This window comes from Furipterus horrens, unplaced genomic scaffold (assembly GCF_987537825.1).
Source record: "Furipterus horrens unplaced genomic scaffold, mFurHor1.1.pri manual_scaffold_8, whole genome shotgun sequence".
NCBI lineage: Eukaryota > Metazoa > Chordata > Mammalia > Chiroptera > Furipteridae > Furipterus > Furipterus horrens.
Genome location: NW_028327178.1, coordinates 90,878,203 through 90,902,078, shown reverse-complemented (window position 1 = coordinate 90,902,078; position 23,876 = coordinate 90,878,203). Strand labels below are relative to the sequence as shown.

Below are 23,876 nucleotides of genomic sequence, written 5' to 3'. Positions count from 1 at the left end.
GAGGTCAGAAATCCGAACTGGGTTTCCCTGGACTAAAATCAGGGCTTTATTTCTTTTTAGAGGCTCTAGAAGAGGATCTGTTTCCTTACCTCCATTCTTTGGCTTATGGCCCCTTCCTCCATCTTCAAAGCCAGCAGGTTGGGCTGAGCGCTCCTTAGGCTGCCATCTCTCTTCTCTTTTGCCTTCCTCTTCCATTTATAAGGATGCTTGTCATTACACTGGGCCCACCTGGATAATCTAGGATATTCTCTCATGTCAAGGTCAGCTGATTAGTAACCTTAATCCCACCTTCAAGCTTTAACTCCCCTTCGTATGTAACCAAACATATTCACATGTTCAAGTTTTAGTACACAGGCCTCTTTGGGGGGGGCCACTATTCTGCCCACGGGAACTTAGCCTGCAATTTGAGCAATGGCCACCAGGGGGGAAAGTGAATTCATTTCAGCTTCACAATCCCAATAGGCTCTCTCCACAGGCAGGGCCAACAGAGAAAGAAACATACAAACACAGCCAGACATTTCCACTCTGCTATGCTGTTATTTTCCTCCAGTGAAAAGTAGAACTTCATTCAAACAACAACACACATACTTATTTTGTGTTATGCGAAATGTCCACCAGTGAGAAGCTCAGCATTATATGATAAAATATTCACTTACAACCTAAGAAGAGGGCAAATCTGGGAAACTTGGGGCGGGGGGTGGGGGGGGGGGCTCTGGAGCAAGAAAAAGCACAACCTGGATATTGGAGCCTCAGCTCTCGCCCCTGCCCCATCCCTGAGGCCCTAACATGACCCTTCCTGTCTTGAGGCCTCCGTTTCCCCATCTTAAAAGTGGAAAGTTGGTCAGAATGGGTTCCTCCAAGAGAAAGTTCCAGGGCCAAGCTGGTGACAGAGCAAACCCCACCCCTCACCCCTGCTCTGTGAGGTCACAGTGCCAACAGCTCCACTTGACACAGATTCCACACGACACCTTTCATTGAACACTAGGAGGCTCTGGTAGTAGTCACTTCCTCCTCGCCAGCCCCCAGAGAGCCCCACCACCATTCCCTGTCCTAGAGAAGGAAAGCAATGCCACGGTCCCCAAGGAGCCCGAGGGACCCGTGTGACCCACCCGAAGATGTGGCGCACCCCAGGCCCAGGAGGTGAGAACATCAGCCCCACCCCCCCGCCCAGCCCTTTACAGTTGACAAAATGCTGCGCCTCTGCCCTTTCCCTGGAGGTGAGCAGGCATTACCACCTGCGCTTCACGGATGCAGCAACTGAGGTCAGAAAGGTTTGACTGTGGCTTTTTCTAATCTCCTGGCCAGGAAGTGGTGGAGCAGTCATACTTCCAGCCTGTGTTTACTGAGCTCCTACTGTGTCCCACGCACTGAGCTGAGTGCTGGGAGCACAGTGTTGCACCTGGATTTGGTGTCAGCAGACCTGGGTGTGTCACTGATTCACAGGCTGGTGGTCTGGAGCAAATATCTCTGCAACTCAGTTTTTCAGTCTGGAACATGGGCGCTATGTTCCTGTGAATTGTAAAATGTTATTTTTGACTCTTGTCAGCCCCAGGGTCGTCCAAAGAGGCCGGAACCCCAGCAGGGTGACAGAGGAGTCCTTGCCAAACATGAGTAAGCAGAGAGGGGAGGGGGAGTCCTGGGGTCTTCGTGGGCAGCAAGGGGCTGAGGCTCAGAGATGTCAGAAGGGCAACCCAGGGCCACCTGGACAGGGGCAGGGCATGGGGCAGGGATGCTCCGACCAAGCTCTAAGAGCTTCCCAGCTGCCTACAGGCACTATGTCCCAAAGGTCAGCAGTGAATGACAGTCCTGTGTTCTCTACAGATAATGCCTTCCAGTTGCCAATTCGTCTGAACAGCCCAACCCCAGTTCTGACTCAATGCATACTGGAGTGTATGTGTACGTATATGCAGCCACCTCAGGTCAGGCTAGCTGGGGTGGGAGTGGGGGATAAGGCCTGCGCTGGGCTGCAGGGGAGGGAGGGAGCTGCAGATTGAGCTCTGGAGGTCTTCCCATCAGAGGTGTCAGGGGTGTCATTCGAGCCAGGATCTCTTTAGTGGTTGGAGAGAGGGAGTGGAAGGGAAGATGTGTGGTTTGGAGGAGGAGCTAACTGCCAGCCCTCCCCTCCTCTGACACCAACCTGACCTCTGGGTCAGGAGGACACTGGTGAAGTCATGGGAATGGTCTGATCCAACTCACCCTCTCTTCAGACCACCTGAAGATCGATTGGTCTTCTACTTCTGTGTTCATCTGCTCACCCCTCCACTTATTTGTCCATGAAGTCGTGTATCCAACCATCTGTCCACATATCCATCTGTTCTAATACCCATGCACCCCATTGGTTCCTCCATCCATTCATTCACCAAGTCATCCATGAATTCACCCATACCTTTATTTGTTAATATTCCACCCATCCAGTCATCGACCCATCCATCCTTCCACCCTTACTCCCATTCTCCCATCCTCTCAGCCATCTTTCTATTCATCCTTCTTCCAAACCATTCCATCTGTCTGTGTATCCTCCCACCTACTTGTGCTTCCTGATTCCCTACTTTTTACCTAGCTCCACGCTGGGCATTGCTGAGTACCCAGGATGAACCAGACAAGGACCACACCTTTGAGAAGCTCCCAGTGTCTAGGAACGGGCATTCACACAGCCCAGACTTTGTTTTGTGCTCCTGTGCCGCTATTACGTATCTATTAACTGCCGACTGCCAGCAGTACTCACCTATAGCACTCATATTCACTCCATGCTGGCACTTACCCATAAGCAGAGTGGGGCTGCCCTGGGCTCAACTAGCCTGTTGAGGGGGTCTCTCAGCTCTGGAGTGTCCCCCAAACCCCCCAAGCCCCAGGACAGTTCAGCAAGTTGTTGTAGAATAAGAACAAGGGTGAAACTACTCCCTGGTCTTCTGTCTCCTCTGTAGCCTGGATTACCTACCTGGCCTGCTTCCTGAGGACTCAGGCCCACCAAGTTCTATTCAACATCTGCAGGTGAGCAAGGGCAGGTGAGGGAAGAGTGATGGGGGCTGCAACTATGCAGCTGGTGGCTATGCAGCCCTCTCACTGGTCTGAACCTTCCCTTGTACTCCAGACTAGATATACTATCCCATACCTGGCTTTTATCAGATACCCTTACCCCAGAACCTGCTGTGGCTCCCCATCGCTCCATCATCTCAGCCTGCAGCCCTCTGAAATCTCGCTCCACACATTCTTTCAGAGCTGCCCTCATTCTGCTTACAGCTGTGGACCCATTGGGCTAGCGAGGCTAGGATTCTCACTCCCTGGACCCACTCTTTATTCCTACTTTCACACCTTTGCTTATGCTGTTCTTCCTGCCTGGAATGCCCAACCCATCCCTTCCCTTTACCTTCCTGCCCTCGCAGGCTCCTCTGAATTCCCGCAGAGCTTTCCACCCCATTCATTCACTTGTTTAAATGCTAAATATTTCCTTAATGCCTACTCTGGGCTTGGTCCCCACCACTCACAAGCTCCCAGTGGGTGGGGAAGGAAGACACCAGAAACAGTATGAGTGTGGGGAGTGTGAGTCTGGAGGTTGTAGGAAGAGGGGACATTTGAGCTGAGCCCTGAAGGATGTGTTCACCAGCAGAGAAAACAGGAGGGAACAAACAGTATGTAGATGGAGAAAGGGAGTGATGAGGACACCATGACCACTGAGAGTTGATCTCTGATGGCTCCAAATACTTGGGGTAAGAGCTTCCTTCCCTCTGGGATGCGATGAAACCATGGAACATGGCCAGCATCTTGGCAAGGGTGTCATTGCCCAGAAAGGGACCCTCCCTTCTGGGTGGGAAAGAGCCGAAGGCAAGGTAGGCACTGGGCAGCCTTGATCACTGCTTCTCTGTCTTCCAGATGCAAGCTGCTCTTCCAGAAGCTCATGGAAAAGACAGGTGTCCTGGTCCTCTGTGCTTTTGGTGCGTTCCCAGGGCCCTGCCCCATCCCGGGTAGAGGTATCCCTGGCTCTCACCCATGCTGGGGAGGGAGAGACTGAGGGCTCTGGCACTACCTAGGTAACCCTGGGCGAGATACTGTCCCTCTATGAGCCTCGGTTTCCTCATCTATCTAATGAGTGTTGCTGTGAGGATTAAATGAAATAATGACCAATAAAATTTTTTTGAAAACTCAGAAAGGCTTGGAAAACTATAAAGCTCTCCCCAAACTATGTTACGGTAATTATTACTCCCTCTCTCTGGGTTTCTGTGGCTTCCTTCCAGCCACTACCACCTCCTCCCACATCACAGCTGTGCTTCCTCAAAGTGATCTCCCTCCCCAGGGGTGGATTTCTTAGAAACTTCCAGAAAACTTAACCCAACAAATAAGATTTTTAAAAAATAACAACTTTGAGATACAATTTATAGACCATAAAGATCACCATTTTAAAGTGTATAACTCAGTCGTTTTGAGTGTATTCACAAAGTTGTGCATTCATCACTGCCATCAGACTCCAGCATTTTCACTACCGCAAAAAGCAACCCCCCAGGTAATCCCCATCCTCCCCACCCCATACCTAGACACCACTGATCTACCTTCTGTCTTTATGGATTTGCCAATTCTGGACATTTCCTGTCAGTGGAATCATACAATATGTGGTCTTTGTGGCTTCTTTTACTTACCATGTTTTCAAAGTTCACCCACATTGTAGCATGTATTAGCATTTCACTGTTTTTTATGGCTGAATAAAAGGATGCACTACATTTGGTTTGTCCATTCATCAGCTGATAGATACTAGGGTTGTTTCTGCTTTTTTGGTTATTATTAATAATGCTGCTGTGAATGTCCCTGTAAAATTTTTGTGTGGACATGTGTTTTTAGTTCTCTTGGGTATATATCTAGGCATAGAGTTTCTGGGTCATATGGTAACCCTATGTTTAACCATCTGAGGGATTGCCAAACTGGCTTCCAAAGTGGCTGCACCATTTACGCTCTTAGCCGCAATGTATGAGGGTTTCAACCTCTCCACGTGCTCACCAACACTTGTTATTGTCTTTCTTATTTTAGCAATCCCAGTGGATGTAAAGGGTTTTCCCACTGTGGTTTTTATTTCATTTCTCTAATGATTAGTAATGGTGAGCATCTTTCTATGGGCTTATTGGTCATTGGTTATCTTCTTTGGAGAAATGTCTATTCATACCTTTGCCCATTTTAACTGTTTAAAAGATTTTGTTTATTAATTGTTAGAATGAGGGGAAGGGAGGGAGAAAGAGAGGGAGAGAAATATCAATGTGTGAGAGAAACATCAAAGGTGGCCTCTCTCACACACCCCAACTGGGGACCAGCCCTCAACCCAGCCATGTGCCCTGACCAAGAGTCTAACCAGCAACCTCTGGCTTTGCAGGACAACACTTCACCAAATGAGCCATGCTTGTCAGGGCATTGCCTATTTTTAAGTTGGGTTATTTGTCTTTGTATTACTAAGTTGTAAGTTTCTTACATAGTCTGGATACAAGTCCCTTATCAGATGTATGATTTGCAAGTATTTTCTCTCATTCTATTTATTGTCTTTTCACTTTCCTGATAGTGTCCTTTGCAACATAATTTTTAAGATTTTGATGAAGTCATTTTATCTGTTTTCCTTGTCATTTTTGTTTTCGGTATCATAGCCATAAAGATTTACTCCCATGTGTTCTTATAAGATTTTTATAGTTTTAACCCTAACATTTAGGTCCAGGATCCATTTTTGAGTTAATTTTTGCATATGGTGTGAGGTAAAGTCCAACTTCATTCTTTTAAATGTAGGTATCCAGTTGCTTCCACACCATTTATTGAAAAGTATGTTCTTTTTCCCATTGAATTATCTTGGCACCCTTATTGAAAATCATTGGACCATAAATGTGAGGGTTTATTTCTGGACTTTCAGTTCTATTTCATTGACCTATATGTCTATCTGTTTTCCAGTACTACCCTAGATTGATTGCTATAGCTTTGCAGTAGGTTTTGAAACCTAGAAATGTGAGGCCCTCAGTTTTGTTCTTTTCTGGCTTGTTTTGGCTATTGTGGGTGTCCCTTATGTCTCAATATAAATTTTAGAATCAACTTTTTCATTTCTGTAAAAAATAGTATATCATTGGGAGTTTGATAGGGGTTGCATTGACCCATAGATGAATAGGAAGTACTGTTAAATATTATTAAAGTATTAACAACATTAAGTCTTTCAATCCATGAATATGGCTCTCTTTCCATTATTGACGGGTAGCTCTATGTCTTCTTTAATTTATTTCAACAATGTTTTATAGTTTTCAGAGTGTAAACGTTGTACTTTCATTAAACTTATTCCTAAGTATTTCATTCTATGAGATGTATTGTAAATGAAATTTTTTCTTCATTTTAACTTCAGATTGTTCATTGATGGTGTTTAGAAATACAATTGATTTTTGTATACTGGTTTTGTATTCTGCAACCTTACTGAACTCATTTATTACTTCTGACACTGAGCAAGGCATACAATCTTGAATACTTTAGGATTCTATGTGCAAGATCATGTCATCTGCCTTTTATTTCTTTTTCTTTACTAATTGACCTGGCTGGAACCTCCAAGACAATTTTATGTTGAAATGGCAAGAGCAGACATCGCTGTCTTGTTCCTCATCTTAGGAAGAAAGCACGGAATCTTTCATCATTAAGTATAATGTTAGCTCTGGGTTTTTATGAATGGTCTGTATCATATTGAAGAAGTTCCTTTCTATTTCGAGTTTGTTGAGTGTTTTAAATTGAACAACTAATAGGCTTTAAGGATTTTATTAATTGCTTGAATAGTAGAATTTCAGGTAACACAGACATCATAAAATGCAGGGAGACGACCTCCTTTTTTTCTCTTTGCCAGTTATCCCCAGTAGATTGGGACCGGGGAGGGAGAGAAGACACAGATTGTTTGGTTTATGTGCATGTATGATATCATTTAGTCAAAAAGTGTATATTACTATTATCCCATCTTACAGATGAGGAAACTGAGGTATAGAGTGGTTAAGTAACTTCTCCCAAAGTTGCACAGTGGTAGTAAGGGCCAAAGCTAGGATTTGAACCCAGATGCCTTAACTCCAGACCATAAACTCTTAACCTTCCATCTTTAATGGCTCATCCTCATTCTTCTGGCCCCACAGGATTCTGGATATTTTCTGTACACTTACCATCCAAAGTGGAAGTTGGGCAGGTGAGTGTGTGCTCTCTTCAGGCCTCACTGCTGACTGGCCTCTCCTCAGTCAATGTCACATCTGTAAGCTCCTCTCACTGTCACCATACCTGGACCCTAATCAGTTTCTGACTTATCCCAGCTCCAAATCTCCGCCTTTGCCATGCCACTCACCTGGAACCCATCTCTCCCAACAAAATGTGACTTTCAAAAACAAGAGGCAATATTCTCTCCTCCAGGGTTCCTCTCCTGCCACTCACTCCCAGAGATAACCCATCTCTTCTTTATCAGGGCCCCACATAAAGTGGGATGGGGAGGACAAGGAACACATCTCTCTCTCTACTCAAGGCAGTTTGTTCTGCTCAAATAAGATGAGACCATTTGCTATATGGTTCCTGGGGAGGAAGGAGGAGGAAATAATGGCCAGAGCTCCTTGTGGGAGGACAGCAAAGAGTCTCAGAAGGCCCAGAGAGAAAGGGGTTCTGATGGGCCTGTCCCTCCCTCTTTTATTTTCCCCTTATGAACTCCTTCATCTCCTTCAAGATCCAGCTAATATGTCACCTCCTCCAGAAACAACCAAGCAGAGGTGGTCACATTGCCCTCTCTCCTCCCACAATTTTCTATAATCATGAATGTAATTTTCTGCAGTTATGACTATTTCCCCAACTATACTGGCAGCCCTTGAAGGCAGAGCCAGGTCTTATTTATTCCAGCAATGTCTACCTCAGGGCCAGGCACAGGGTTGCCTCCATCAATGAAGGATGACAGGATGGCCACATAGGAGTGTGAATGGAGAGAGAATAGATGGGAGAATGAAAGTGATGGATGTAGGGGTTTGAGGAAGTGTTTGGGGGATAGATGGACAAATGGAAAAGTGTATGGATAAGAAAATAAATAGCTAGGAGGGCAGCTGGAATATACGGGTGGGTAAATGGATGAATGGATGAATGGATGGATGGTTGGATGGGAGGGTAGATAGTTGGGATGGTGAATGGATGAATGGATGGGATAAATGGATTGATGAGAGGGTTAATGGTTAAAGTAAGGTAGATGAACAAGAGTGTAGAGGGATGAGGAAGGTTGGATAAATGGAGTGATGGATGGAAGAGGGTAGATTGATGGGATGGTTGGTGGGTGGGAGGGTAGATGAATGTGGATGTGGATGGATGGATGGATGGATGGATGGGTAAAAAGGAAGGTAAACTGGATTTTGGTTAGATAGTAGATGGATGGATGGGTGAAAGAATCAGTAAGAAGGTAGACAAATGGAAAGATTTATGGTTGTGGGAGAATGGATGGATGAAGCTCAATTAGACCCAGATTACACCACCTGAAGGAGATCACTTGCTTCCTCAACACCCTACCAGGATGACAGCATAAAGAGTCCACTGCAGAGCTTGAGGTAAGAAGAATCTGCTATATAGTTCTATTAACACCTAAAAACCAGAGCTATAACCAGAACCTGGGATGTATTGATTAACAATGTAGGCTCTGAAATCAGACTAACCTGGGTTTAAATCCCTGCTCCCATACTTCCTATCTAGATAATCTTATATAAGACAATTTACCTCTCTAATCTTTTGACTTCTTATTTATGAGACAAGGCATAACACCCATCTTGTTCTGGGTGATTATGGATGTTAAGGAAGATATAACCTATCTTGAATAGTTCCTAGCCCATAGTTAGTGCTCAGCAAAAGATAGCTGAAGAGAATTTTAACCAACAAGATATCACCTGGTGGCAGAATCCTTAATTGTAGACAAACTACCAAAGAATATTTGTAAGGAATGAGCTGGGTTAAAGAATATTCCAAGCAGGAGGAAGGGCATGAGTACCATTTTGGAGATAAGAACCTGGGTATGTCCAGGGATGGGCCCCAGGAGAGTGGGAAAATGTAAAGCTAGTTTTTATTGGGGTGACTGGCAAAGGTAGAAGCTGGGGGTGACAGTAGCATTACAAATCAGTCAGTCCATGTTCTCACTTCTTCCTTGAAAGGATGTACCAGGAGAAGGTGCAACATCACACTGGGGAAATCCAGGACCTCCGCGGTGATATCACCCTGCTCCTTGCCAAGCTCCAGGAGATGGAAGCCATGTCACATGAGGTGAGATGCTGGCCATTCTGCCCCCCAAACACTTCTCTGTTTGATGGCCTGTTTCCTATATCCCGAGTTTTGGTGGAGCATATTCTCCCAATGCCTTCCTGAAAATGAGTGAAATAAGAGGTATATTTATATTTTTAGAAGTTGCATGTTTGAAAATGTCTTCCACCCTTACACTTGATGATAGTTTGGCTAGGTATAAAATTATAGATAGGAAATACTGTTCTCTGAGAATTTTGAAAAATCCACTATTGTATTCTAGTTTATACTATTGTTGAAAAGCCTAATGGCACTTTTATTGTAGGTCCTTTGAGTATGGTCTGTTTTTTCATCCACGGGAGTTGGTAGGATAGTCTTTTTATCCTCAGTATTCTGTATTTGACTCACTTACGGGGTGCTAAGTTTATCAGATTTACGGGTTGATGTTTTTCAAGAGTTTTGGAAAATTCTTAGCTATTATCTCTTAAAATATTGCTTCTTCCTTATTATCTGTCTCCTCTCCTGGGACTCCAATTATAACCATGCTAGAATTTTTAAATGTGTTCCACATAACTGTTATGGTATACTTGGTTTGTTTTTCTTTTTTCTTTTTTTCTGTTTGCTTACGTTTTAACATTTCCTATTTACATCTCTTTAGGTTAACTAATAATCCTGTAGTCTGTCTTGTCCAGTCTACTGTTAAATCTTTCCACTAAGTTCTTAATTTCATATAGTGCATTGTTTAGTTCTGGAATATACATTTGATCTTTTTTCAGATTTTCAATCTATGGTGAAACTTTCCAACATTTCATCTGTGTAGTCCATCTTTTCCTTTATTTTATTTAACATATTGTTCATAGTTATATCAAAATTGTCATCTGCTAAATCCAATATCTGAATCACCTATGGTCTCCTTTTATTGTCTATTTTTTCTTTGAGGTACCAATTATATGGTTTTACCTCTTCTGTCTAGTAACTTTTCAGTGTTTTATGGACACTCCATACAAAAGAACTGTAGTTACACTAGATAATTATAATTTCTATCAATGAGAGTTCCCCTTTTTCTTTGTAAAGATGATGAGGTACACTGATCACATCTTATGTAGATGCATCGTGCTGGTTCAGACCTGGATTGCAATTCTTATAACAATTAGTCAGAGATTTTCAGTTTAACCCTTTAGCATCCTGACCATGCAGCTTCAAAAATTTTATGATTGTCCTGATTGGAAAGACTAACCCTCAACACTCCTATTTTGTCTCCTAGCCCTGAACAAATGAAAAGTTTCTGACCCCAGCGGCATACTTCCTTGCCAGGGGCAAGCTTGGGTTCTCAGCCTCTAACTGTGCCCATGATTGGTTCAGTGCCCCAGACGAAGTGCAGCTGTAGCCACTCGATATTGACTTACCACCCCATCTAGCAAAGCAGTCCTCAAAGTGTGGCCACCATACCAGCAGTATCAGAATTAGCTCGAAAAACATTACAAATTCAAATTAATGGGCCCCACCCAGACCTACTGAATTATATATGTAGTTGTAGGATGGGAACCAACCTCTCCACACCTCAGTTTTCACATCAACAAAATAGTCATAATCACGGCCCTGTAAACACCCTAGTTATTGTTATAGCTACTACTACTGCAGAACAAACCACCCCAACACTTAGTGGGGTAAAACACCCATTTTATTATGCCCAGAGATTCTGTGGGTCAGTGGTTCAGATAGGACACAGTAGGGATGGTTTGTCATTGTTTCATGATGTCTGGGCCTCACCTGGGAAGACTTGAAGGCTGGGGGTGACTCAACAGCTGGGCCCGAAATCATCTGGGGGTGTCTTCACTCACATATCTGGAGGTTGATGCTGGCTGTCAACTGGGAACTCAGGGTTGTTGACGAAAGCACCCGAATGTGACCTCTCCATGTGGTCCGGGCTTCCTCACAACATGGCGGCTGGCTTCCAAGAATAAGTGTCCCCAGACAACCAAGCAGTGCTGTATCACCTCATAGGACTTAGCTCAGAAGTCACAGAGCATCACTTCTGCCATAATCACAGGCCCACTCAGACCGATGAGGAGGGAACTAAAGTCCCATCTCTCAATGGGAAGAGTATCAAAGTCTCATTGAAAGAAGAACGTGGAATGGGAGATCTTGTTACAGCCATTTTTGGAAAACACAATCTGCGAAAGCTGTGAAGTCTAGTCAAAATAACAGCTGGCATTTATTGAGCACCAACTGCTAAGTGCTCTACATACTTTATCTGGCAGTGGAGTGTAGTAGCCCAGAGCCTGAACTCTGGAACCAAACTGCCTGGCTCTGCCGCCTACCAGCTGGGTGGCCTTGGACAAGTTACCCTTTTGTGCCTCAGAATTCTCATCTTTTAAATGGAGATGATAATAGTACCTACCTCCTAGGGCTGCTGTGAGGAAGTCTGTACGTTTAAGTCTGTAAGTTGCTGTAAGTCTAATCCTCACATCGATTGTTGTGCCATCTTACAGATGAGAAAATGGAGACTCAGGTGGGCAGTAACTAGCCCAAGGCCTCACAGCAGTAAAGGTCTATCTGACTCCACACTCCCTGCCCTTAACCTCACCGAGACTCCACTCCCACATGTGACATGCTGTCACGGTGGGTATGAAAGCACTAAGTAAACCCAGTGGGTGGTGTAGGGGTGGCTCTGTGTCACCTGGGCTTCCTTACAATACAGTGACAGGGTGATCCTGTGTGTGGAACAGCCATAGCTTCCATAGGCGGGGTAAGCAGGGGCAGAAGATGTTCTGCAACCACCTGTCACCTGTGAGAACACACTGTGGACCATGAGCTGTAAGAACACACCTGTGCACAGCTTGTGTTTTCTGCCTCTTCAGCAAAAAATGATCCAGAAGATAATGAAGATAATACAAGGAGATTACATTGAAAAGCCAGACTTTGCCCTAAAGTCTATAGGTAAGTGATCCTCTCCCCCAATATGCTCACCTCAAATTTCCTCAGAAACTCTTCAGAGAGTGGACAGAGTTCAGTTCTAGTCTGGTGCACCCTCTGCTGCTGGGCAGTTCATCCTCAGAGCTGACCTCTGCTCCCCAGCTGGTTTTCTTGCTACAATTTTCAATGTTCTTTAATGGGGAGCTGACATGGGGACAGGAGGCCCACCACCACCCTTCCACCCACTCCCTGTCCTCCAAGCCAAAGGTCAGCAGAGCTGTCCCTGCCCTAGGTGGGGAAGCCTAGCCACACTGAAAACCAACACAGGCCCAATTATGTGGTGGTTTGTTAAAATGAAGCAGATGGCTTGGAGAGAGGGGACCTGGGCAGAGTGGGGGGGACATTTGGCTTGAAAGTTGGTGAGGAGGAAAAAGCATTCCAGACCAAGGGAGCCAGTGTGGAAGGTGCCCCTGTGAGGACACAGCAGAAGTGAGCAAGGGCGCATGGGAGGAAGTGCAGTGGGGCCAGCAGGGCGCAGGGTGGACTGCCTCTGCCAGGCAGCCACCAGCTGCTCCAGGCGCCCTCAGAGATGTGGGGTCAGAGGGCATCAGCTTAACCGCACAGGGCCAGAGTTCCCTCCCCTGGGAAATGGGTATAATAATAGCCCTAGTAATGGTAATGACGTAAGTGAGCACTGGCTCAGCACCGGGCACTGCGGGATAAACACTTTGTAGTATTAATTCATTTCAGCCTCACAACAACCCTATGAGGTGAATGTGATCTATCATTACTTCTATTATTGTTACTATTATTATTCCCATTTCCCAGAGGAGAACACTGATCCAGAGAGGGCCAGTGACTCATCCAAAGTGCATAGGGCACAGAATCAGTGCCCAGTCAATAAGGCGTCCCTCCACCAGGCAGCAGTCGGGGCTGTTCAGCTGAGACCCTTCCATCCTCCTCCTCCCACACAGGGGCCTCCATCGACTTTGAGCAAACGTCAGCCACATACAACCATGACAAGGCTCGCTCCTACTGGAACTGGATCCGGCTCTGGAACTATGCACAGTCCCCGGACGTGATCCTTGAGGCAGGGAGAATGGCGGGCGATGAGAGTGGCAGGGGTGTGGTCAAGGGTCTGGGGACCACCCCTAGAAGTTGAGGTTGGGGGTGAGAGTGAAGGAGATGGGGCCTGGGGCTGGTTCAGGGGTTGATGCAGGAGACTGAGATGGGGCAGGAGCAGGGACAGGGAGCTGAGGAAGGTGGGAATTGATGAGGCGGAGAAGTCAGGGGCAATAACAGGAAGCAAGAACAGAGAGCAGGAACCACTGGGGGGCTGGGCAGCAACAGGAGAAAGGCACAGAGGTAGGGAACAGCCTGCTTTAGCACTCGAAGGGGCCCCCACCCAGCCCTAAAGACCGAGGATCAGGGAACCCTCGGGGCCCTGAGCAGGCTCCTGTCCTCTGTGCTGGGCTGAGGGGAAAACTCATCCTTGCTACCTGCAGTCAGGGGAGCTTCCTGGAGTTGGTGGCACTCAAGCCAAGCTTTGTAGTCAGGCAGATCTGGCTCTTCCAAGAGGGCAGAAGAGGTCTAGGGGAGTTAGGCTGGGGTGAGGAATCCGTCCTCACCCACCCACCCAACATAACCCCACTGTACCTGCCCCTTCCAGCCCAACGTGACACCTGGCAACTGCTGGGCCTTCGCAGGTGACCGCGGCCAGGTGACCATCCGACTGGCCCAGAAAGTCTACCTGTCCAACCTGACCCTGCAGCATATTCCCAAGACCATCTCACTGTCAGGCAGCCTGGACTCGGCCCCCAAGGATTTTATCATCTATGTGAGCACACCCTGGCAGGGAGCAGTATTTACTTAAGGGACTGCCTTGTTAATGGTGGTGTTCCAGGCACCCTGGGGAACTGCGCAGCTCATGCAGGCTAGAGGGGCTGCATGCGGCTTCGTTGAGGCTGGGCATGTCTAGGGTCAGAGTCAGATCACAGCCTTCAAGGACAGGGGATAAATGACTCCTTTGTTTCAACCCAAGCTTTTCAGAGCTAATTTAGTCCTCAGAGACCACTGAGTCCCATTTCACTGATAAGGAGACTGCGTTCCAGAGGAGGGTAAGGGAAACACCCAAATTCTACAGATCAATGACAGAATAGAGCCTCAGCCTCTGACTCCCAGTCACATGCTCTTTTATACCTGTTAGCCTGTACTGCGACAGAATGGTCCCCAAAGAGGTAGGGAGCTCCCCATCCTGGGATGTGTGCAAGTCTCAGCTGGAGAGTGGCAGCACTCTCTGAAGGTCCTGCCTGTCCCTGACACTTTCTTCCTGGTTCTGAGTTCACAGGGCATGGAAGGCTCCCCCACGGAGGAGGCGTTCCTGGGGGCGTTTCAGTTTCAGCCAGAAAACATCATTCAGATGTTCCAGCTCCAGGTACCCGAGAAACGAGAAACGCTGCCCTGCCGAGCACCTACTGAATGCACACTGCGTGCTGGGCTTTTCCCAGGAGACCCTACTTTTTCTCCCAGCAGCCCCTGGAGATGCACAATTGTCACTAACCCACTTGCCAGAAAAGGACACTGAGGCTCAGAGTGAGGGAGCTGCTACCAGGCCAAGAGTGGGACCCCGAGGAGAACCACACAGCCCCTGGCTGTTCCCCATTTTCTTCCTCTGCCCCGAAGCCCTCCAGGGGCAGCAGATGTTGAGCAGGAGGGGGCCCTGGACCAGGAATACTGGCTTCAGACTTAGTATCTCCATACTGGGAGGCCTGTTATCAGCAACTCGTCCAGCCATAGGTGGGAAAACTGAGGCCTGGAGGGGAGGGAGCTGGAAACAGAAGCAGGACTGGAGGGGTCGCTGCTGGAATGGCCCTGAGACTGGGTGGAAGTCAGGCTTGGGACTCGACACCAGCCCAAATCCTGACCCAGCCACAAAGTCTGTCATCTGGGCCATTCCCTTTCTCGCTGGGCCTCAGTTTTCCATTGTGGAATTCCCTCGGAAGTAGAGACCATCCAGTCTTGCACATCTACTATGTTCCAAGTACCAGTAAGCCATCAGCTCCAAGATCTTGTTTCATGCTCAAGGAACCATGGGAAGCAGAAATTACTGCTCCAGTTTTGCAGAGGGGGAAACTAAAGCCCAGAGAGGGATGGAGGTTTACTCAGGGTCTCACAGCCCTTGGGTGCCAGAGCCCTGAAGCTGGGATACCTCTCTAATCACAGTGTATCTGTCCTGGTCCCAGCACCTTCTATCCCATCCTCTGGGTATGGCCTTACTGTGTGACCTTGGACCTGTCCATTTCCCTCTCTGAGCCACAGTTTCCCCTCCTATGAAATGGGTTCCTTCCACTCCCAAACACCCTTCTGGACAGGCGGAGTGGGGTCCTAGGGGTGAAATGACCCATGTCTGTTACTGTTTTAGAACCAGCCCAGCCGGACTTTTGGAGCAATCAAGGTGAAGATATCGAGCAACTGGGGAAACCCGCGCTTCACCTGCCTGTACCGCGTGCGAGTGCATGGCTCTGTGACCCCACCCAGACAGCAGTCTAACTGACCCTCTGCCCTCAGAGAGATTAAAGTTTATTCTTCATGACCCAGCCCAAGTCTGTGTGTCTTTGACCCCAAAGAGTGAGGGTGGGCTAGCATTTGATGTCTGACACCACATTAGCAATTATTGATTATGTACTGGGTGCCCAGGCATCCTCACAACAGTACCACAAGGCCCCATTTCACAGATGGGGACAGTGAAGGCTCCCAGCAACAAAGTGACTTGCCAGAAGTCACAGCCAGCAAATGGCAGCACCGGGGTTCCAACCCAGGCAGTCTGACACCCATCCATCAGTTGTCTCCCTTGCTTCAAGTCAAGCTCTGTCCCTGACGTAGCTCTCTCAGGGCCTCAGTCTCCACATCTGGACAATGGAGACAGGGTTATGGCTGTTATACCAGATGAGGTGGGAAATAGGAAATCTCACCCCTGCCCACCCTGGAGTATTTCAACATCATACAAATGATTCACTGTGTGGCATTAGCCAGGACACATGCCCTCTCTGAACCTCTGTTTTTCCAGGTATAAACATTTATTTTCCCTTCTTCATCAAAAGACAACATCAACAAAGTAAAAAGTCAACCCACAGAATGGGAGAAGATATCTGACAAATAATATCCAGATTACATAGTAAATTTCTAACACTCAACCACAAAAAACAACAACCCAATTCAAAAATGAGCTAAGGGCTTCAACAGACATTTCTCCAAACAGAGGTACAAATGGCCAATAGCACATGAGAAGTGCTCAATCTCACTGATCACTAGGGAAATGAAAATCTAAACTACAGTGAGATACTACCTCAAACCCTTTATGATGGTTACCATCAAATAAACTAAATGCTAAGGTTTGAAAAGGATGTGAGAAATCGGAACCCTCGTGCACTGTTGTGGGAATGTAAAATGGTGCATCCACTGTGGAAAACAGTATGGCAGTTCCTCAAAAAATTAAAAATGGAACTACCATACGATCCAGCAACCCCACGTGGTGTACACCCAGAGTACTGAAAGCATGGTCTCAGAGGGATTTGTACACCGACATTCAGAGCATTATTCACAATAGCTAAACTGCGGAACCAATCAGGTGTCCATCAACAGATGTATAGATAAACAAAACACACGCAATGGAGTATTATTCAGTCTTAAAAAGGAAACAAATTCTGATGTACAAGATGAAAAGGGTGATGGAGATGGATCGTGGTGATGGTTGCACAATATTATGAATGGATTTAATACAACTGAACTGCACACCTAAAAATGGTTAAGGTGGTGTGTTTTATGTCATGTCTTACCACGATAAAAACTGAAAAAAAAGTTATTCTAGTCACTCACTTTGCATGCATATCTTTGCCATAGATGAGTCCTAACTGTTCTAGTGTTTATTTGAAAGCTTACGGTAGTAGATTCTACTGCCAGAATCTACTATGACTCTATCCACGGAGCTGTCGCACTGAGCAGGGCACATAGCAGGTGTTGGGGAAGTGTTCACCGAAAACCTCCAGCCCCAGGCAGATGCCAGGAAGGCCAGTCCTCTGGGAGGGGGTGACACTGCCTCTACACAGGGCTCCAGAGTGGGGCAGGCTGACCAAGCCAGAAAGGGAGCGGCCTGGAGCCTGCAAGGTGGGGAATTCATGTGGGTAGGGGCAGGCAGGCGGACTGCCCGGCACAGGTCCAGCTGGGCATTACAAGTGCAGGTAAGTTGGAAATACACTTCTTTCCTGGGAGTCACACTCCACAGGCTCTGCTCTGGTACAGAATCCGCTCCTCTAGCCATCCGCCAGGCTCTTCACCAGCTCCCGGAACTGTCCAGCAGCCAGCCCAGGACCTGCCCTCCAGTGGCTCCCAGAGTGGGTGGGCTTCAAGGGGTCACCGCATACTCCTGCCACTCCCTGCTCCCTCCCAGAAATCAGTGGACCTGTGAGCTATACATGCTCAACCTGGTGTTATTCCTGTAACTTTTATAAGAACCATTCTTGTTATTAAAAAGCCACACCAGAGCCCTGGTTGGGTGCTCAGTTGGTTGAGTGTCGTCCTGTATACCACATCTCTCTCTCTCTCTCTGTGTCTCTCATTCTCTCTCTCTCTCTCTTCCTCTCCCTCCTCTCTCTCTAAAAATCAACAAGTATGTCCTCAGGTGAGGATTAAAAACAAAACAAAACACCATACTGCCTTGGATGGTCACTCAGTTGGAAAAGGTGGTAGATTCAATCCCTGGTCGGGGTGCATACAGGAGGGACACAACTGATGTTTCTCCCTGCCCCTCCCACCACCACCACTTCCTCTCTTTCTAAAAATCAATACACATATCCTTGGGTGTGAATTAAAATAAAATAAAATTTAAAAATTCACACCCATACTGAGATTTGATGAAAAGCAAACCCGTAGGCAGGCTCCGTCCTCCTCAGAGCCCCTCCCAGTCTCGCTCTTCCAGCTGCTCTACACATTTTCTTCCCATCATTTGTCTTTTAACTTTGTTTAAAGTGCTTTTGTTTAACAGATTTTGGGGGACATTTTTATGTAGTTAAATCAGTCATTTTCCTTATGGCTGATAACATGTATACATTGAAGGAAGGGCCTGCATAGTTTCAAGATTATAGCAATATATTCCTACATTTTCTTCTACAAATCTTGTATCTATTATATAGAAGGATAGACGGACAGATATGCTTTTTAGTGCACACACAAACTTGGATGTAGAAAAACTTTAATGCATATGGACTTTGTGTGTGTGCATGGTATGAGGTAGGGATCTAGTTTAATTTTTGCTAAATTACTCCCTAAAGGCCACAATGTGGTACCATTATTGAAGAATTCATCTCTCCTCTGTAGCCTGAAAACAGAGTCAATGCACAGCTTCTGGCCTCTTTCCACTTCATGGAGCCCTGGCCTCATCCTGCACCAACGGTGGACTCTGAGTTTCTCTAGTTTTGGATTGTGTGCTATAGCGAGCACTCTCCTCTTTATTTCTCTGTTTCTGGTGTGACCTGGGCTCCCCCAAGTCCCAAGAAGACACTCCTTGACCATCCTCTCTTTCAGGCAACCTTTGGAGTCAGCATGTCAAGTTGCATCTTCTAGCAGCTGGACCTGCACTGGTGTCATGGACTCGTGTTTGGAGAATAAATTCCTTGGCCATGTCAGCCCTTCTCTCACCGGAACATGGAATCTCCTTTCCATGTCCTGAAGTGTTCTCCTTCAGCATCCTTAGCAAAGCGTCGTTGCTTTCTTCAAATGAATTCTGCACTTACCTTGTCAGGTGTAATCCTGGATATTTTACCAGCTTTAGGGGGATTATAAATGGAATCTTTACCCTCCTTGTCATTTTCTGTGGTTAGAACTGCTATGGAGGGAACTCTGGCTGTTTGATACTCATGTGGCACTTGCCCCACCCCCATCCCCACTCTCCTGAGGGTTCAAGTAAATTCTCCCTAGCATTCTAGAAGGACACACATATCGTCCACAAGCATTCCATATGCACAGGTGCGTTCACACCCATCACCTCATCTCCTCCTCCCTACAGGAATGAAGCATCCCCGCAGATGAGGAAACGGAGGCACAGAGTGGTGAGACGCCTTCCTAAGGTCACACAATGGGTCCTTACAGACCTGCAACACCAACCCAGACCTTCCAGGCCCCAAAGCACTTGCTGTCCACCCACCCCCACAACCCTTCCCACAGACACATCAGATTCTTGTAGGTTCAGGTGAGCCAACTGTGGAACCGTGAGGGGAGAGCAGGATTTCTGGTTCTGTCCCAGCTGCCCCCTGGGGAGTGGGCTGATAGCCCACCCCTACCACAGGACCACTGATACCATCACACAGCCCGCACAGAAAGGGCAGAGCCAGCAGGTGCTCAGTCCACGGGGAGCCTTGTTCTTATGAGGAACACCCACTACCTGTGGCTCAATCCCACCTGGGTTATCAGGCTCCCCTCTATTCACCACAGGTCCCTTTTCACCTGCCCCATACATGTACCCCCACCCCCCACAGCCCTGTCCTCCAAGGTTAACAGGCCCTGGGTTATGGGCACTACAGTTCACAGTGCACTTGACTAGAGGACAGGCCCTGAGAGGAACCCAGTCCCATCCAAGGCCCATCAGAAACCTGACAGTCCACCATGGCAGGGGCCTGCTCCAGCCCAGGAAGGGCTCTTTCCTGAGGTAGCATCCTGCAGGGGAACAAAGATTGCCTACCCTAATTCCAGGTCCACAATGCACAAGGCTGGCCACCTGCCTGCCATTTGGCCCACCCCCTGGACTAGCGCAGAGGATTGGGCAGTCAGCCAGGGGGAGTCGGCAATCCGTGATGACCAAGACAGAGCCGGAGGTACAGAGCGCCAAACCACCCACAAGGTCTCCGGAGTGGCGCCTCTGTTAAGCCTACTGGCAGCCCCATGATTTGGGCTAATCTAATAATCCCTGGACACCAGGTCAGGGAGGGGTGGGGTAGGCAGGCGGGGCCTCAGCTTCTGTGAGACTCAGAGACCCCTAGGCAAGAGACAAGACAGAGCTTTGGGCCCCACCCCTGCCCTGTGCTCCCTCACTGTGTGACCTGCAGGGAGTCACTCTCTTAGCCTCAGTTTCCCCATGTGCACCCAAGAGATGCTAGCCCTCATCTCTTCCCGGCCAGAGGTGGATCGAGGCCCCCAAGATCCTGGCGTGGTAATGGGTATGAACCCCTCACATGAGGAAGTGAAGGAAGTATCACATTCTTTATTTCTTCAGATCAAATCTGGCTGAGTCCCCATGTGCACAAGCCAACGGGAAGTCCCACAGTGGTCATTTTTCAGGTCATTGTCACCCTTCCAAAGCTCCCTGAAGGGAAAGAGCTGAGGCTGCTGGTCACGATGGAGAGTCTAGACACCCCCCTCCACCCCTCTATTTAACCACTGCTGCCCATAGCAACCTCCTCCACAACCCACTCCAATCTGACCATGTTGCTCCCCAGCTGCCCAGCTGCAAACCCAGTGATGGCTCCCACCTGGCTAGGAGTGACCCCCAGGCCCTTTTTCATGATCCTCAAGGCCCTGATACCTGGCTGACCTCTCCTCTGCTGCTCCCTTGGCTTGCTCGGCACCAGTGACTTTGCTGCTCCTTGAACACTGGCCTCACTCCCACTGCCAGGCCCTTGTCTCTGCCCTGTCCCCACCTGGAACTCCCCAAACATTCACCCAGCTGGCTCCTCAGTCCTGCAGGTCTCTATTCAGATATCACCTCTTCTGAGAGCCCTTCCCTGATCGTGTGTCCTAATTAACTCCCTGTCACCGCCCATCTCATCAATTGTTTTTCCCATCCCCTATTTTATTAGCTCCAGTATCAGACACTAGTTGACCACTTTACTGTTCTTCCTTGTTTGCTGCACATGAGGCCCCTGAAAGCAGGTACCATGTTGGTCTTACCCACACTGTGTCCCCAGAGCCTAGCATAGAGCCTGTCACACACTTGGTGCTCCATAAACACTGGCTGGGCAAGTGGACAGCACACAGGAGGGGTACTGACACCCTGAACTGCCCAGGGTAGGGACAGCAAGGCTCAGACTCTCAGAATCAAAGGACAAACAAGGACAATTATTTGCAACAGGCACTGGTGTAGCGTGAGACCCATTAAGGATGAGCAGAGCTGGTGTGGCCTAGGCTCCCCCAAATCCCCAGGGGACGCTCCTTAACCATCCTCGCCCAGTCTGTGGTCATGTCACAGGAGCAGCATTCCCTGGAGAACACGGTGGCTCAGATGGGCAGGAGGGGGACAGGGTTGGAAAGTGGGAGGCCTGGGACCCAGCCAAGTCCCTCTCTGGCCTTAGGTACCCCGTCTACATAATGGTTAGGCTGCCTCCTGCCCTTTGACTTCATATGGTTGATGAAAGGTAGGAAAAGCCTTCAGAGAGGCAGATGCTGCCATTTGTCACCCAGGAGAACTGAGGCACCCTGGGCTGGGGCTGTGCAAGAGACAGGCCTGATCTCCTGTGTGCAGGCAGGCCGAGAGTCGGGGGGTGCTCATGCCACGGGGGCTTACTTGGACAATCTTCATGGTGATGCCACCATCTTGATATCCAGGACATTGGACGGAGGATCCCTGGAACCAGGCAGCCTGCAAGGTTCGGGTGTTGGTACAGGCTGGGCCCAGCAGCCTTGCCCTGCTCCCAACAGCGTCCTCCCTACAAGTCTCTGCTTATTTAACAACTATCTCTCTTGCTCTATAAACTAACCTTCCTGGAACCACCATCCCCTGGTGTCTGAAGGTCTCCCTGTGTGTTTGGGTTTCACTTACCTTGTCACCATTTCCTGTCTTCACACCTGTAGAGGAAGGCTGGGTATTACCCAGGCCTGTGCCTTCTCTACCTGGTGGAAAGGGAGCAGAATTGGCGAGGGGCCAGGGAGACTCCCCCCAGGCTCCAGAGTAAAACCAGCTCTGCCTGTTAAGAAACATCAGCTCTCATTCCACTAGGGGGCGCTCCTTCTCCAGCAGGATTGCCCTAAGTATCTAGTGCCTTGTTTCTGTTCTAGAATACACTGTCCACGTAATTAACACCAGCTTTCCGAGGAGAAAAAAATTCATTGACTGTAACCATCAATTTTGAGACACATTCTAATTTCTTAAACCTTTTAAAAATTGTTCTTTAATAAACTTTTAAAATTATGTCTGAGATAGTGGCATCTGATGTACTTTTATATATATATATCTGAAAACTGAGGAAATCTGGTAGTGTTAAAACTGTTGAAATCAAAAGGAAAAACAAAGATTTTTTACTAAAAAAATTTTATTTATTTATTTTTCCATTACCATTGAGTCTCCTTATTTTCCCTCCACCTCCCTCCCCTCCCGACCCCCACAGTACCCTCCCACTCACCCCCAGCCTTCCCCCACCTCTAGCTGCCATCCTCTCTCTAGCTATGAGTCTGTCTCTGTTTTGCTTGTTAGTTCAGTGTGTTCATTAGATTCCACACATGAGTGAAGTCATATGGTACTTGTCTTTCTCTGACTGGCTTATTTCACTTAGCATAATACTCTCCAGGTCCGCCCATACTGTTACCAAGGCTAAAATTTTCTTCTTTTTTATGGCCAAGAAGTATTCTATTGTGTAAATGTCCCATAGTTATTTTATTCACTCATCTACTGATGGACACTTGGGCTGCTTCCATATCTTGGCAATTGTAAATAATGCTGCAATAAACTTAGGGGTGCTTATATTCTTTCAAATTAGTGTTTTGGGTTCCTTCAGATATATTTCCAGAAGTGGGATTCCAGGGTCAAAAGGCAGATCCATTTTTTAATTTTTTGAGTTATCTCCATACTGCTTTCCACAGTGGCTGCAACAGTCTGCATTCCCACCAATAGTGAAAAAGGGTTCCCATTTCTCCACATCCTCACCGATGCTTGTTTGTTGATTTATTGATGATGATCATTCTGACTGGTGTGCGATGGTATCTTATTATGGTTTTAATTTGCATTTCTCTGATTAGTGATGTTGAGCGTCTTTCCATATGTCAATTGGCCATTTGTTTGGAGAAGTGTCTATTCAGGTCCTCTGCCCATTTTTAATTGGTTTGTTTGTTTTTTAGTGTTGCGTTTTGTAACTTCTTTATAAATTGTGGATGTTAACTCCTATCAGATGTATCAGCGAATATGTTCTCCCATTCTGTATGTTGTCTTTTTGTTCTGTGGATTTTTTCCTTTGTTGTGCAAAACCTTTTCAGTTTAATGCAATCCCATTTGTTTATTTTTTCTTTTGTTTCCCTTGCCTGGGAAGATATACCCTGTAAAGAATTGCTAAGAGCAATGTCCATGATTTTGCTGCCTATGTTTTCTTCTACAATTTTTATGGTTTGGGGTCTAACATTTAAGCCTTTAATTCGTTTTGAATTTATTCTTGTGCATGGTGTAAAAAGATGATCTAGTTTCATTTTCTGCACATATCTGTCCAATTTTCCCAACACCATTTATCAAATAAACTATCTTTGCGCTTGCTTTCTCTGTTGAACAATAATTGACTATAAAGGTATGGGTTTCTTTCTGGGCTATTCTGTTCCATTGATCTATGTGTCTGTTTTTATGCCAGTACCACACAGTTTTGATTACTATGGTCTAATAGTATAGCTTAATATTAGCTAGCATCATCCCTCTAACTCTGTTCTTCTTTCTCAAGATTGCTGTCACTATGCAGGGCCTTTTGTGGTTCCATATGAACTTTTGACATGTT

The 23,876-nt window shown here is 47.1% G+C and overlaps 1 protein-coding gene across 1 annotated transcript; it reads left to right on the top strand.

Moving 5' to 3' along the window:
• Window positions 1–980: 980 nt before the first annotated feature.
• SUN5 (Sad1 and UNC84 domain containing 5) lies at window positions 981–15,702 on the top strand. The gene is made up of 13 exons (XM_090285268.1): window positions 981–1,140; window positions 1,553–1,611; window positions 1,822–1,896; window positions 2,925–2,991; window positions 3,871–3,932; window positions 7,116–7,165; window positions 8,512–8,546; window positions 9,141–9,249; window positions 12,087–12,165; window positions 13,116–13,231; window positions 13,811–13,978; window positions 14,489–14,575; window positions 15,563–15,702. Exons 1-13 carry the CDS (start codon window positions 1,067–1,069, stop codon window positions 15,692–15,694), a joined length of 1,113 nt encoding a protein of 370 aa, XP_090141394.1. The 5' UTR covers window positions 981–1,066; the 3' UTR covers window positions 15,695–15,702.
• Window positions 15,703–23,876: the final 8,174 nt, after the last annotated feature.

Coding starts and splice junctions, on each gene's coding strand:
- SUN5 (XM_090285268.1), top strand. CDS start 1,067: ATGCCACGGTCCCCAAGGAGCCCGAGGGACCCGTGTGACCCACCCGAA. Junction 1,897..2,924: donor ATGCATACTGGAGTGTATGT/GTACGTATATGC, acceptor TCTCCTCTGTAG/CCTGGATTACCTACCTGGCC. Junction 3,933..7,115: donor CCTGGTCCTCTGTGCTTTTG/GTGCGTTCCCAG, acceptor CTGGCCCCACAG/GATTCTGGATATTTTCTGTA.